Here is a 13,172-nt window from a genome sequence, read left to right as displayed (position 1 = left end):
GCTGTTATACTGTATCTCCCGGCGTAGGATAACTCGCAGTGTGAGCGCTGTTATACTGTATCTCCCGGCGTAGGATAACTCGCAGTGTGAGCGCTGTTATACTGTATCTCCCGGCGTAGGATAACTCGCTGCCTGTCTGTCCTTCTCCAGCAGATCTATGGAACTGAACGGATACACTTCTCTCAGGGATCAGTATTTGGGGACCCCCGTGTCCACGCACTATCAGTACCTCCCGCACCTTTTCAGCTTTTCAGCTCACTCGGGTCTGATCCCGTCGCAGACACGCAGCCTGGACCCCCAATCGCACACCCTTATTAACCAGCTGCTGACCGCAGAGGACCTGGAACCCCTCAGTACCCCCATGCTGATCGAGGACGGGTGAGTGTGCGTTCCACAGCTCGGACAGAACCGGAAATCGGATGTAGGGGCGACATCTTCTCGACAGTATCTTTATGCCACTTCTACCCCTTAAATACCAACCGCTCAAAAACAGGCTGGGTTTAAATGCCGCCAGGAATTGCCATAGAAACAATTAGTGCTGTTTTGCGAGGTTTACATTTTGGGAATAAGGCGGCTCTCAGTGGAGCAGCGTTCGATTATACTAACAGCAGTGTTTGTAATTGTGCTCATATTTAGGTTTTACCAGTATACACATACACGCCCAGAGAGGTAATACCGGTATACACACACGCCCAGAGAGGTAATACCGGTATACACATACACGCCCAGAGAGGTAATACCGGTATACATATACACGCCCAGAGAGGTAATACCGGTATATACATACACGCCCAGAGAGGTAATACCGGTATACACATACACGCCCAGAGAGGTAATGCCAGTATACACATACACGACCAGAGAGGTAATACCAGTATACACATACACGCCCAGACAGGTAATACCGGTATACACATACACGCCCAGAGAGGTAATACCGGTATACACATACAGTACACACCGAGAGAGGTAATACCAGTATACACATACACGCCCAGAGAGGTAATACCGGTATACACATACACGCCCAGAGAGGTAATACCGGTATACACATACACGCCCAGAGAGGTAATACCGGTATACACTTACACGCCCAGAGAGGTAATACCGATATACACATACACGCCCAGAGAGGTAATACCGGTATACACATACACGCCCAGAGAAGTAATAGCGGTATACACATACACGCCCAGAGAGGTAATACCGGTAGTATACACATACACGCCCAGAGAGGTAATACAGATATACACATACACGCCCAGAGAGGTAATACCGGTATACACATACACGCCCAGAGAGGTAATACCGGTATACACATACACGCCCAGAGAGGTAATACCGGTATACACATACACGCCCAGAGAGGTAATACCGGTATACACATACACGCCCAGAGAGGTAATACCGGTATACACGCCCAGAGAGGTAATACCGGTATAAACATACACGCCCAGAGAGGTAATACAGGTATACACATACACGCCCAGAGAGGCAATACCGGTATACACATACACGCCCAGAGAGGTAATACCGGTATACACATACACACCCAGAGAGGTAATACCGGTATACACATACACGCCCAGAGAGGTAATACCGGCATACACATACACGCCCAGAGAGGTAATACCGGTATACACATACACGCCCAGAGAGGTAATACCGGTATACACGTACACGCCCAGAGAGGTAATACCGGTATACACATACACGCCCAGAGAGGTAATACCGGTATACACATACACGCCCAGAGAGATAATACCGGTATACACATACACGCCCAGAGAGGTAATACCGGTATACACATACACGCCCAGAGAGGTAATACCGGTATACACATACACGCCCAGAGAGGTAATACCGGTATACATGTACACACCCAGTATTACCTCTCACTTACTGGACAGTCCGGTTCTATACTGGACACCTGGCAACCTTCATACTGTATAAATTGTGTGTAAAACGGATAAACAGCGCAGCTCCTGTTGTGCGACACGTGTCAGAGCTGCAGTATAATAATAATGTGCTTTTAGTGAATAACAGATAAGTTGGAGGCTACTGACAGCTCAAAACAGAGAGTGCAAAAAGTATAAATAAGTAAATAATAAATGGGACTGCTGAGGTAAGCCGCAAGGGAATTCCAAAGCGTGGGTGTGGAAAGGATGGAAGTAGATGGGGAGACGCTGTAAGCTGCGTGTGTATAGGAGGAGTTCCAATGGAAAAAGCTACCTGAGATCCTGGAAGTATAGAAGGCCTGGGTCAGCGCCTCTATGGATCCCTTCTGTAGCCCTCCTCCAGCGCAGTCTTCTCCGCAAAGGGAACGCAGCCGTCCTAGATGTCCTTTGTGCAGTCTCCCATCAGTGACGCGGAGATCCCGAGTGCCGGAAACACGTAATGGTGTATCCGGTCCGTCCGGAAAAGTTTTCCTCTCCCAGTAGACACGTAATAACACGGAGGAGAATAGACAGCCGCCAACACCCGCGCTCCCTCCGATCCTCAGCGCGTCACTCCAATCAGGCAATGGCAGGAAACATGGTGATGATTGGAAGGTTGAGTCGCGAAAAAGCCCCAAAAAAGCACCGACAGCTCGCCAGAATGAGGAACTAAAAACGTTTATTAAAGACTACATAAAAAAGAAAATAGGGACAAACAAAAAACTACTGTACTACATAACACCCCTACGCGTTTCAGGCACCTTAGTGCCCTTTCTCAAGGGGAATAGTGGGGACTGGATGAATGTCAAGTATATATAGCCCCTCCTGTCTTGTTAACACACAGCTGAACAGGGTTGGTGTATAATTAATTGTTTCAACTATTATGTCTGTGGATGCACCGGAATGGCTAATGAATGATCAGAGTAGTATATCAGTTGATAATCAAATCATTAAGCATTCAAAATAGACAATATGAATAGAAAGTCTAAGATATAAATATTATCTTTTAAGGTGCAATCCTATGACAAAATATTTGAGATATGGTATAATCTAATGAGTCAAAAAAGGTGGGGAGAGGATAAATACAGAAAAGGGAAAAATAATAATTGGCTAACAGAGAATATATTAAATGTAAATATCAGATGACACAGATTGAACATTGTAATCATAAAATGAACAATTGTATAGGCCTTTCTATTGTTCGCCTCTGTGATTTAAGCTTCAGCTATACAATTGTTCATTTTATGATTACAATGTTCAATCTGTGTCATCTGATATTTACATCTACTATATATTTCTGAAAGTGTCCTATGTGTCCGGGTCTGTATGTTTCTCCCTGTGTCCCTCCCTGTGTCCCTAGCGGCAATCTCATTGGCTCCCTTGGCCCGCCCCCGCACACCTCTCATTGGCCGGACACACACATACACGCACACAGAGATACACACACACTGAGACACACAGATACACACACACACACACACACACTGAGATACACAGATAGGACACACATATACAGACAGGACACACACACACACGGAGATACACACAGGCAGGACACTGAGACACACACAAAGATACACACACACTGAGACACACACAGATACTGTACACACACACACACACACACACTGAGATACACAGACAGGACACACACACACAAACACACACACACCCCCCATCACGTGCGCCGCCCTGCACCGGCTCCAGACGGAGGGGAAGCGCGGCCCTCCTACCCCAGCCGCTCCCTTACCTACCCGGCGCTACCTCCCCCTCAGGTAAGGCACAGCACTGCCAGTAACTCTCCTATTTCAGGAGCGGAGCCTCGCGCCTCAGGCCCACACAGGCCCCACACAGGGCGCTTCCTGCCGCCGCCTGAACACGCCTCACTCAGCCGGGCGGCACATCGGGGGAAAGCGGGCGCCGGGGGGGGGGGGAGCGCGAGTCACGAGGAACGGGGAGGGGGGGGCGAGTCACGGGGAACGGGGGGGGGGAGCGAGTCACGGGGAACGGGGGGGGGCGAGTCACGGGGAACCAGGGAGCGACCACCCGCCGAACCAGGGGGGGGGACATGCACATACATAAATTATGACAATACATATGCCCACTGCTCTCCACCCCCTCCCCCACTCCCCTTCCCCCCCCTCCCCTCCTTCCCTCTCCCCTTCCCCTCCCCCACTCCCCTTTCCCCCCCTCCCCCCACTCTCCTTTCCCCCCCACTCCCCTTTCCCCCGCTCCCCCACTCCCTTTCCCCCCACTCCCCTTTCCCCGCCTCCCCCACTCCCTTTCTCCCCCCACTCCCCTTTCCCCCCCCTCCCCCACTCCCCCCCCTCCCCTTTCCCCCCCCCTCCCCCATTCCCCCCACTCCCCTTTCTCCCCCCCCCTCCCCCATTCCCCCCACTCCCCTTTCTCCCCCCCCACTCCCCTTTCTCCCCCCCACTCCCCTTTCTCCCCCCCACTCTCTTTTCCCCCCCCACTCCCCTTTCCCCCCCCACTCCCCTTTCCCCCCCCACTCCCCTTTTCCCCCCCCCCACTCCCCTTTCTCCCCCCACTCCCCTTTCTCCCCCCCACTCCCCTTTCTCCCCCCCCACTCCCCTTTCCCCCCCCACTCCCCTTTCCCCCCCCCCCACTCCCCTTTCCCCCCCCCCACTCCCCTTTCCCCCCCCCCACTCCCCTTCCCCCCCCCCACTCCCCTTTCCCCCCCCACTCCCCTTTCCCCCCCCCACTCCCCTTTCTCCCCCCCACTCCCCTTTCTCCCCCCCACTCCCCTTTCTCCCCCCCCACTTCCCCTTCTTCCCCCCCCTCACCTTTCTCCCCCCCACTCCCCTTTCTCCCCACTCCCCTTTCTCCCCACTCCCCTTTCTCCCCCCCACTCCCCTTTCTCCCCCCCACTCCCCTTTCTCCCCCCCACTCCCCTTTCTCCCCCCCCCACTCCCCTTTCTCCCCCCCCCACTCCCCTTTCTCCCCCCCCACTCCCCTTTCCTCCCCCCCTCCGCTCCCCTTTTCCCCCCGCCCTCCGCTCCCCTTTTCCCCCCGCCCTCCGCTCCCCTTTTCCCCCCGCCCTCCGCTCCCCTTTTCCCCCCGCCCTCTGCTCCCCTTTTCCCCCCGCCCTCCGCTCCCTTTCCTCCCCCCCTCCGCTCCCCTTTCCTCCCCGCCCTCCGCTCCCCTTACCTCCCCCCCTCCGCTCCCCTTTCCTCCTCCCCTCCGCTCCCCTTTCTCCCCCCCACTCCCCTTTCTCCCCCCCCCACTCCCCTTTCTCCCCCCCCACTCCCCTTTCTCCCCCCCCACTCCCCTTTCTCCCCCCCCACTCCCCTTTCTCCCCCCCCCACTCCCCTTTCTCCCCCCCACTCCCCTTTCTCCCCCACCCACTCCTCTTTCTCCCCCCCACTCCCCTTTCTACCCCCCACTCCCCTTCTCCCCCCCACTCCCCTTTCTCCCCCCCCCACTCCCCTTCTCCCCCCACTCCCTTTCTCCCCCCACTCCCCTTTCTCCCCCCCCCACTCCCCTTTCTCCCCCCCCACTCCCCTTTCTCCCCCCCCACTCCCCTTTCTCCCCCCCCCACTCCCCTTTCTCCCCCCCACTCCCCTTTCTCCCCCCCCCCCCACTCCCCTTTCTCCCCCCACTCCCCTTTCTCCCCCCCTCCCCTTTCTCCCCCCTCCCCTTTCTTACCCCCGCCCTCTGCTCCCCTTTCTTCCCCCCGCCCTCCGCTCCCCTTTTCCCCCCGCCCTCCGCTCACCTTTTCCCCCCGCCCCTCCGCTCCCCTTTTCCCCCCGCCCTCCGCTCCCCTTTCCCCCCCCCCTCTGATCCCCTTTCCTCCCCCCTCCGCTCCCCTTTTCCCCCCGCCCTCCGCTCCCCTTTCCTCCCCCCCTCCGCTCCCCTTTCTCCCCCCCCCCCCCCCCGCTCCCCTTTTCCCCCCGCCCTCTGCTCCCCTTTTCCCCCCGCCCTCCGCTCCCCTTTTCCCCCCTCCCTCCGCTCCCTTTTCCCCGCCCTCCGCTCCCCTTTTCCCCCCGCCCTCCGCTCCCTTTTCCCCCCGCCCCTCCGCTCCCCTTTTCCCCTCGCCCTCCGCTCCCCTTTCCTCCCCCCCTCCGCTCCCTTTCCTCCCCCCCTCCGCTCCCCTTTCCTCCCCCCCTCCGCTCCCCTTTCCCTCCCCCCTCCTCCCCCCCCCTTTCCCTCCCCCCTCCCACCCCACCCCCCTTCCCCCTCCCCACCCCACTCCCCTTCCCCCCTCCCACCCCACCCCACTCCCCTTCCCCCCTCCCACCCCACTCCCCTTCCCCCCTCCCACCCCACCCCACTCCCCTTCCCCCCTCCCACCCCCCTTCACCCCTCCCACCCCCCTCCCCTCCCACCCCCTTCCCCTTCCACCCCCCTTCCACCCCCCCTCCCACCCCCCTCCCCCCTCCCACCCCCTTCCCCACCCCCCCCTCCCCTCCCCCTTCCCCCCCTCCTCCACCCCTTCCCACCACCCTTCGCCTTCCTGCCCGCCTTCCCGCCTACCCACCCCTGCCTTCCCGCCTCTTCTTTCGCGCCCACCCGCCTCTGCCTTTCACCCACCCTTACTCCGCCCGCCTCTGCCTTTCACCCGCCGCCTCACAGCCGCTGCATTCACTCAACAGACACCCGCCACACTCGACACATACCTGCCGCCACACACACCTGCTGCCTCCCGCCCCTACGCACCGACATCACTGACCCACCGCCTCACACCCTAGCAGGACCCCCACTCACAGAGAGCACTCACAACCCACGCGCCACCCGCCGCCTCACACCCTAGCAGGACCCCCACTCACAGACAGCACTCACAACCCACGCGCCACCCGCCGCCTCACACCCTAGCAGGACCCCCACTCACAGACAGCACTCACAACCCACGCGCCACCTGCCGCCTCACACCCTAGCAGGACCCCCACTCACAGACAGCACTCACAACACACGCGCCACTCGCCGCCTCACACCCTAGCAGGACCCCCACTCACAGACAGCACTCACAACACACGCGCCACTCGCCGCCTCACACCCTATCAGGACACACGCCTCACATTTTTACATCTGTTATGTCACCAAAATATACATTGTACTGTGGTGTGTTTACAATAAACCATTTTTAAACAACATCGTATTACATTTTATTCCATCTTTCTTTTCAACATTATTATCCAACCTTTACAACAAATAGTCACCTATTGTTCCACGATTTATAAATAATACTACCTATTACGCATTTACATCCCGGGCAACGCCGGGTCTCTCAGCTAGTATATATATATTCTCTGTTAGCCAATTATTATTTTTCCCTTTTCTGTATTTATCCTCTCCCCACCTTTTTTGACTCATTAGATTATACCATATCTCAAATATTTTATACCATATCTCAAATATTTTGTCATAGGATTGCACCTTAAAAGATAATATTTATATCTTAGACTTTCTATTCATATTGTCTATTTTGAATGCTTAATGATTTGATTATCAACTGATATACTACTCTGATCATTCATTAGCCATTCCGGTGCATCCACAGACATAATAGTTGAAACAATTAATTATACACCAACCCTGTTCAGCTGTGTGTTAACAAGACAGGAGGGGCTATATATACCTGACATTCATCCAGTCCCCACTATTCCCCTTGAGAAAGGGCACTAAGGTGCCTGAAACGCGTAGGGGTGTTATGTAGTACAGTAGTTTTTTTGTTTGTCAATATTTTCTTTTTTATGTAGTCTTTAATAAACGTTTTTAGTTCCTCATTCTGGTGAGCTGTCGGTGCTTTTTTGGGGCTTTTTCGCGAATCAACCTTCCAATCATCACCATGTTTCCTTAAGTGAATAACACCCCTGAGTTAGAAGCGGGTGGGGGCGCTGGATCACTTATCCCCACATATCTGCCTTTCGTTCACTCGCCTTCAGTATCCATAGCTGATCATGTGATCGTTCAGCCACACGGTGGCGCTGCAGTCCGTACAAACTCCTATCACCACATGACATTGTCTTTAACCCCTTCACTGCTCCAATCTTTAACCTCTTGTCTTCCAAACAAAACAAAAAAACCTGAAAGATAACAATGGCGCTTGGAAACATTAATATAGTTGACCCCCCCGGTCTCCCATGAATAAATAGTGAGTACATGTAATAATGATGTTTTTGTTATTCAATACTGGCAGTATACACAGTGCAGTACATAGAGCTGTGCACACACAAGTTCCTGTCTCTGCAGAGCTTACACTCTAATATTTGGGCCTGAAGCACAGGCTGATGAAGTGCCCACGGTCACAAGGAGCTGAACATGGGATTTTAACCTACTTCAGAGTAGGGTTACCAGGTGTCCAGTTATAAGTGAGAGGTAATCCTGGGCGTGTATCTGTATACCAATACTGTATTACCTCTCTGGGCGTGTATGTGTATACCGGTATTACCTCTCTGGGCGTGTATGTGTATACCGGTATTACCTCTCTGGGCGTGTATGTATATACCGGTATCACCTCTCTGGACGTGTATGTGTATACCGGTATCACCTCTCTGGGCGTGTATGTGTATACCGGTATTACCTCTCTGGACGTGTATGTGTATACCGGTATTACCTCTCTGGGTGTGTATGTGTATACCGGTATTACCTCTCTGGGCGTGTAAGTGTATACCGGTATTACCTCTCTGGGCGTGTATGTGTATACCGGTATTACCTCTCTGGGCGTATATGTGTATAGCGGTATTACCTCTCTGGGCGTGTATGTGTATACCGGTATTACCTCTCTGGACGTGTATGTGTATACCGGTATTACCTCTCTGGGCGTGTATGTGTATACCGGTATTACCTCTCTAGGCGTGTATGTTTATACCGGTATTACCTCTCTGGGTGTGTATGTGTATACCGGTATTACCTCTCTGGACATGTACTGTATGTGTATACCGGTATTACCTCTCTGGACGTGTATGTTTATACCGGTATTACCTCTCTGGGTGTGTATGTGTATACCGGTATTACCTCTCTGGACATGTACTGTATGTGTATACCGGTATTACCTCTCTGGACATGTACTGTATGTGTATACCGGTATTACCTCTCTGGACGTGTATGTGTATACCGGTATTACCTCTCTGGACGTGTATGTTTATACCGGTATTACCTCTCTGGGTGTGTATATATATACCGGTATTACGTCTCTGGGGGTGTATGTATACCGGTATTACCTCTCTGGACATGTACTGTATGTGTACACCGGTATTACCTCTCTGGGCGTGTATGTTTATACCGGTATTACCTCTCTGGGTGTGTATGTGTATACCGGTATTACCTCTCTGGGTGTGTATGTGTATACCGGTATTACCTCTCTGGGCGTGTATGTGTATACCGGTATTACCTCTCTGGGTGTGTATGTGTATACCGGTATTACCTCTCTGGGCGTGTATGTGTATACCGGTATTACCTCTCTGGACATGTACTGTATGTGTATATCGGTATTACCTCTCTGGACATGTACTGTATGTGTATACCGGTATTACCTCTCTGGACATGTACTGTATGTGTATACCGGTATTACCTCTCTGGACATGTACTGTATGTGTATACCGGTATTACCTCTCTGGACATGTACTGTATGTGTATACCGGTATTACCTCTCTGGACATGTACTGTATGTGTATACCGGTATTACCTCTCTGGACATGGTGACATGACCGGCTTGTGGGGCCGCGCGATTTCCCTGAGCAGGGAGAGAGCGGGGCTGTTGCTTGGGGGCTGGGCAGCTTTCTCCATCCTGATGGGCTGATGCTGGATAATGCAGCCAATCAGGAAGAGATGTCAGGATGCTGTGGGTGGGGCCAAAGGAGAGGAGGAAACAGCATGCCGAGGGAGGTGAGAGGGGTTTGTGTCTTGAGCGTGTTGCACCTTTCACTAATGTGTCCAGTATTTTTGGCGCCGCCGCCTGGTAACCCTACTTTAGATGCAGGTACTTTGTTCAGTGTGGGCGCGCAGGCTGTGACCGGCTGATTGTACCCGCAGGTATAAGGTGACTCAGACGGAGCTGTTTGCGCTGCTGTGCCGCCTCGCGGACGAGCTGCTGTTCCGGCAGATCACGTGGGTGAAGAAGCTTCCGTTCTTCTGCGAACTGTCCATCAAAGATTACACCTGCCTGCTCGGCACCACCTGGCAGGAGCTCATCCTCCTGTCCCTGCTCACCGCCTACAGCAAGCAGATCTTCGGGGACCTCGCCGACATCACCTCCAAGTACTCGCCGTCCGACAGTGAATTGCACAGGTCTGTGGGGGGCTTCGGACTGCCTGGGGGGGAGGAGCTGCGTAACGAGGTCTGTCGCCTCCCGGCAGGGAAGGGGTTACATTGGTGTCTCCAGAGCCGGCTCTGCGCTATTACAACTCTGGGAAGACCCCAGTGCACGACGTTGCCGGCGGCCATTTTTATTACCCAAACTGGTTGGGGCAATGGAACCGCTGGAGCCAGTTGTCTTCCCGGGATCAGTGCAGTTCTGGGTGGAATTACACATGAACAAGAGGTGTTCGCATGCCGAGTGCTTTCCCGGTTTTGCAACGCCTGAGATTTGGGTGTTGACCTCAGATAAAGTGGCAGCACATTGCTCTGCATTAAGCAATAATACGTCTCATTGTGAATAAATACACACTAAGGCCCATATCCACCAAGCGGTGCTACGTGTTTGCGCACATTTACTCCCATCCATATGAAAAGAAAGCTTAGCACCGTTTTGTGAACCTGGGCCTAAGAATGGTGGATAAGCTGTTCCATGACTGAATGCTTTTTGAGTTTGCGAAATTGAGACCCTAGTAACTTCTTTAAATCCGCAGTCTCCGCTGATTGCCATTTGGGGCGGGGGGGGGGGGGTCCGGGGAACATTTTATTTTTCACCCTTTCCAACGCTGTTTTCATTGTTTCAATCTTGCGCTCGGTCTCGGAGATATAAGCGTTGTAAATATTACGTGTGCGGGAGGTTAAAATGGAGCTCTCCCCAGAGCCCAGTGTATAGGTTACCATGGTAACCTCAGAAGCTAGTGATCTTAATATATAAAATCAAAGGTTGGTACTAGCTGCGGTGAATCTGATTGGTCCTCAGCCTGTGGCCAATCAGATTGGTGGGTGTGACGTCACCCAACTGCCACTCTCTTCCCCTCGGCTCGCACACACACCCCACACACACACACACCCCACACACCCGGCGCTCATCTCTCCCCTCACTCCGCTCATCTCTCCCCTCACTCCGCTCATCTCTCCCCTCCCTCCGCTCACCTCTCCCCTCCCTCCGCTCCGCTGATCTCCATCCCCGGCGGGGGAACAGGCAGCGGCCAGGCAGGCTGCAGCTGCCTCGCGTCATCTCTCCCCTCCTTCCGCTCACCTCTCCCCTCCCTCCGCTCACCTCTCCCCTCATCTCTCCCCTCCTCCGCTCACCTCTCCCCTCCCTCCGCTCACCTCTCCCATCCCTCCGCTCACCTCTACCCTCCCTCCGCTGATCTCCATCCCCGGCGGGGGAACAGCAGCGGCCAGGCAGGCTGCAGCTGCCTCGCGGCGTCTAAGATGGCGGCGGCAGAAAAAAACCCCCTTCCTCCCTCGCGGCGCCTAAGATGGCGGCGGACGGAAGTAGAGGTAGGTGTCGCGTGTGTGTCGCTCTAGGTGACGTGTGTGTGTGTGTGTGACACTGTGTGTGTGTGTGTGTGTGTCGCCCCCCCTGCCTTTCACACCCCCCCTGCCTTTCACACCCCCTCCCCCTGCCTTTCACACCCCCCCTGCCTTTCACACCCCCTCCCCCTGCCTTTCACACCCCCTCCTGCCTTTTCACGCCCCCCCTGCCTTTCACGCCCCCCCCTGCCTTTCACGCCCCCCCTGCCTTTCACGCCCCCCCTGCCTTTCACGCCCCCCCCTGCCTTTCACGCCCCCCCTGCCTTTCACGCCCCCCCCTGCCTTTCACGCCCCCCCCTGCCTTTCACGCCCCCCCCCTGCCTTTCACGCCCCCCCCCTGCCTTTCACGCCCCCCCCCCTGCCTTTCACGCCCCCCCTGCCTTTCACGCCCCCCCCCCTGCCTTTGACGCCCCCCCCCTGCCTTGACGCCCCCCCCTCCTGCTTTTCACGCCCCCCCTCCTGCCTTTCACGCCCCCCCCTCCTGCCTTTCACGCCCCCCCCCCTCCTGCCTTTCACGCCCCCCCCCTCCTGCCTTTCACGCCTCCCCCCTCCTGCCTTTCACGCCTCCTGCCTTTCACGCCCCCCCCTGCCTTTGACGCCCCCCCCTCCTGCCTTTCACGCCCCCCCCTCCTGCCTTTCACGCTCCTGCCTTTCACGCCCCCCCTCCTGCCTTTCACGCCTCCCCCTCCTGCCTTTCACGCCTCCTGCCTTCACGCCCCCCCCTCCTGCCTTTCACGCCCCCCCCTCCTGCCTTTCACACCCCCCCCTCCCTGCCTCCGGGCAACGCCGGGTATATCAGCTAGTTAGAAATAAAGGGCAGGACATGCTCGGCGGGCGGACATCCCCCCCTCCCCAAATGATAGGAGTTACACTTTTATAGGATTCTAGGGGGGATTGCTGTTTCAACGGGTAAAGACGCTCTCAAGGGGAACTCGCTCTTGCTTGGGGTCAAAATGAACTTTATTAGAACACTTTACTACCTAGTGGTATATATTAATTACTGCTGGCCACACAATATGGCCGCTTCATATATATGCTGAATAGTCTTATATGAGCAGGCGGGCGGGCAGAGGTAAAGAGATCCTGCATCAATATCTCTGCCTGATCCTGGCCCCATGTGACATCCGCGGCTCATAGTCTGTGTCAAACATCGGAGACTTCACCGACAAGCGGCGTGATCGCAGAAAGCGTTTGGTAATGATAAAGGAGCTTTTACAGGTATATTCTGCCTTTCTGCGTCCACCTGTGTGTGAATACCCGAGGAGAGGCCTCTGCTGCTGGGCGGCAGCTCCGAGACCTCAAAACATGAATTCCGGGAGCGCAGGAACGCGACGCTGTGATCACACCATGAGTCTTACTCCGGGGAGCACAGGAACGTGACACTGTGATCACACCATGAGTCTTACTCCGGGGAGCGCAGGAACGTGACGCTGTGATCACACCATGAGTCTTACTCCGGGGAGCGCAGGAACGTGACGCTGTGATCACACCATGAGTCTTACTCCGGGGAGCGCAGGAACGTGACGCTGTGATCACACCATGAGTCTTACTCCGGGGAGCGCAGGAACGTGACGCTGTGATCACACCATGAGTCTTACTCCG

At 55.0% G+C, this 13,172-nt stretch overlaps 1 protein-coding gene across 6 annotated transcripts in view; it reads left to right on the top strand.

The window, feature by feature from the left end:
• The window catches only part of NR6A1 (nuclear receptor subfamily 6 group A member 1), a 290,975-nt gene that overhangs the window by 250,288 nt on the left and 27,515 nt on the right, over positions 1-13,172 (top strand). For 4 of the 6 annotated variants that reach the window (XM_075579387.1, XM_075579383.1, XM_075579385.1 and 1 more), the window contains 2 exons: positions 151-378; positions 9,930-10,184. In XM_075579387.1, the coding sequence (XP_075435502.1) occupies positions 151-378; positions 9,930-10,184 (483 nt within the window). The remainder of the gene's footprint in view (positions 1-150; positions 379-9,929; positions 10,185-13,172) is intronic. The other 2 variants (XM_075579388.1, XM_075579384.1) reach the window with 1 other exon arrangement.

This window comes from Ascaphus truei, chromosome 21 (genome assembly GCF_040206685.1).
Source record: "Ascaphus truei isolate aAscTru1 chromosome 21, aAscTru1.hap1, whole genome shotgun sequence".
Taxonomy (NCBI): Eukaryota; Metazoa; Chordata; class Amphibia; order Anura; family Ascaphidae; genus Ascaphus; species Ascaphus truei.
This window is presented reverse-complemented; position numbering and strand designations above follow the sequence as displayed.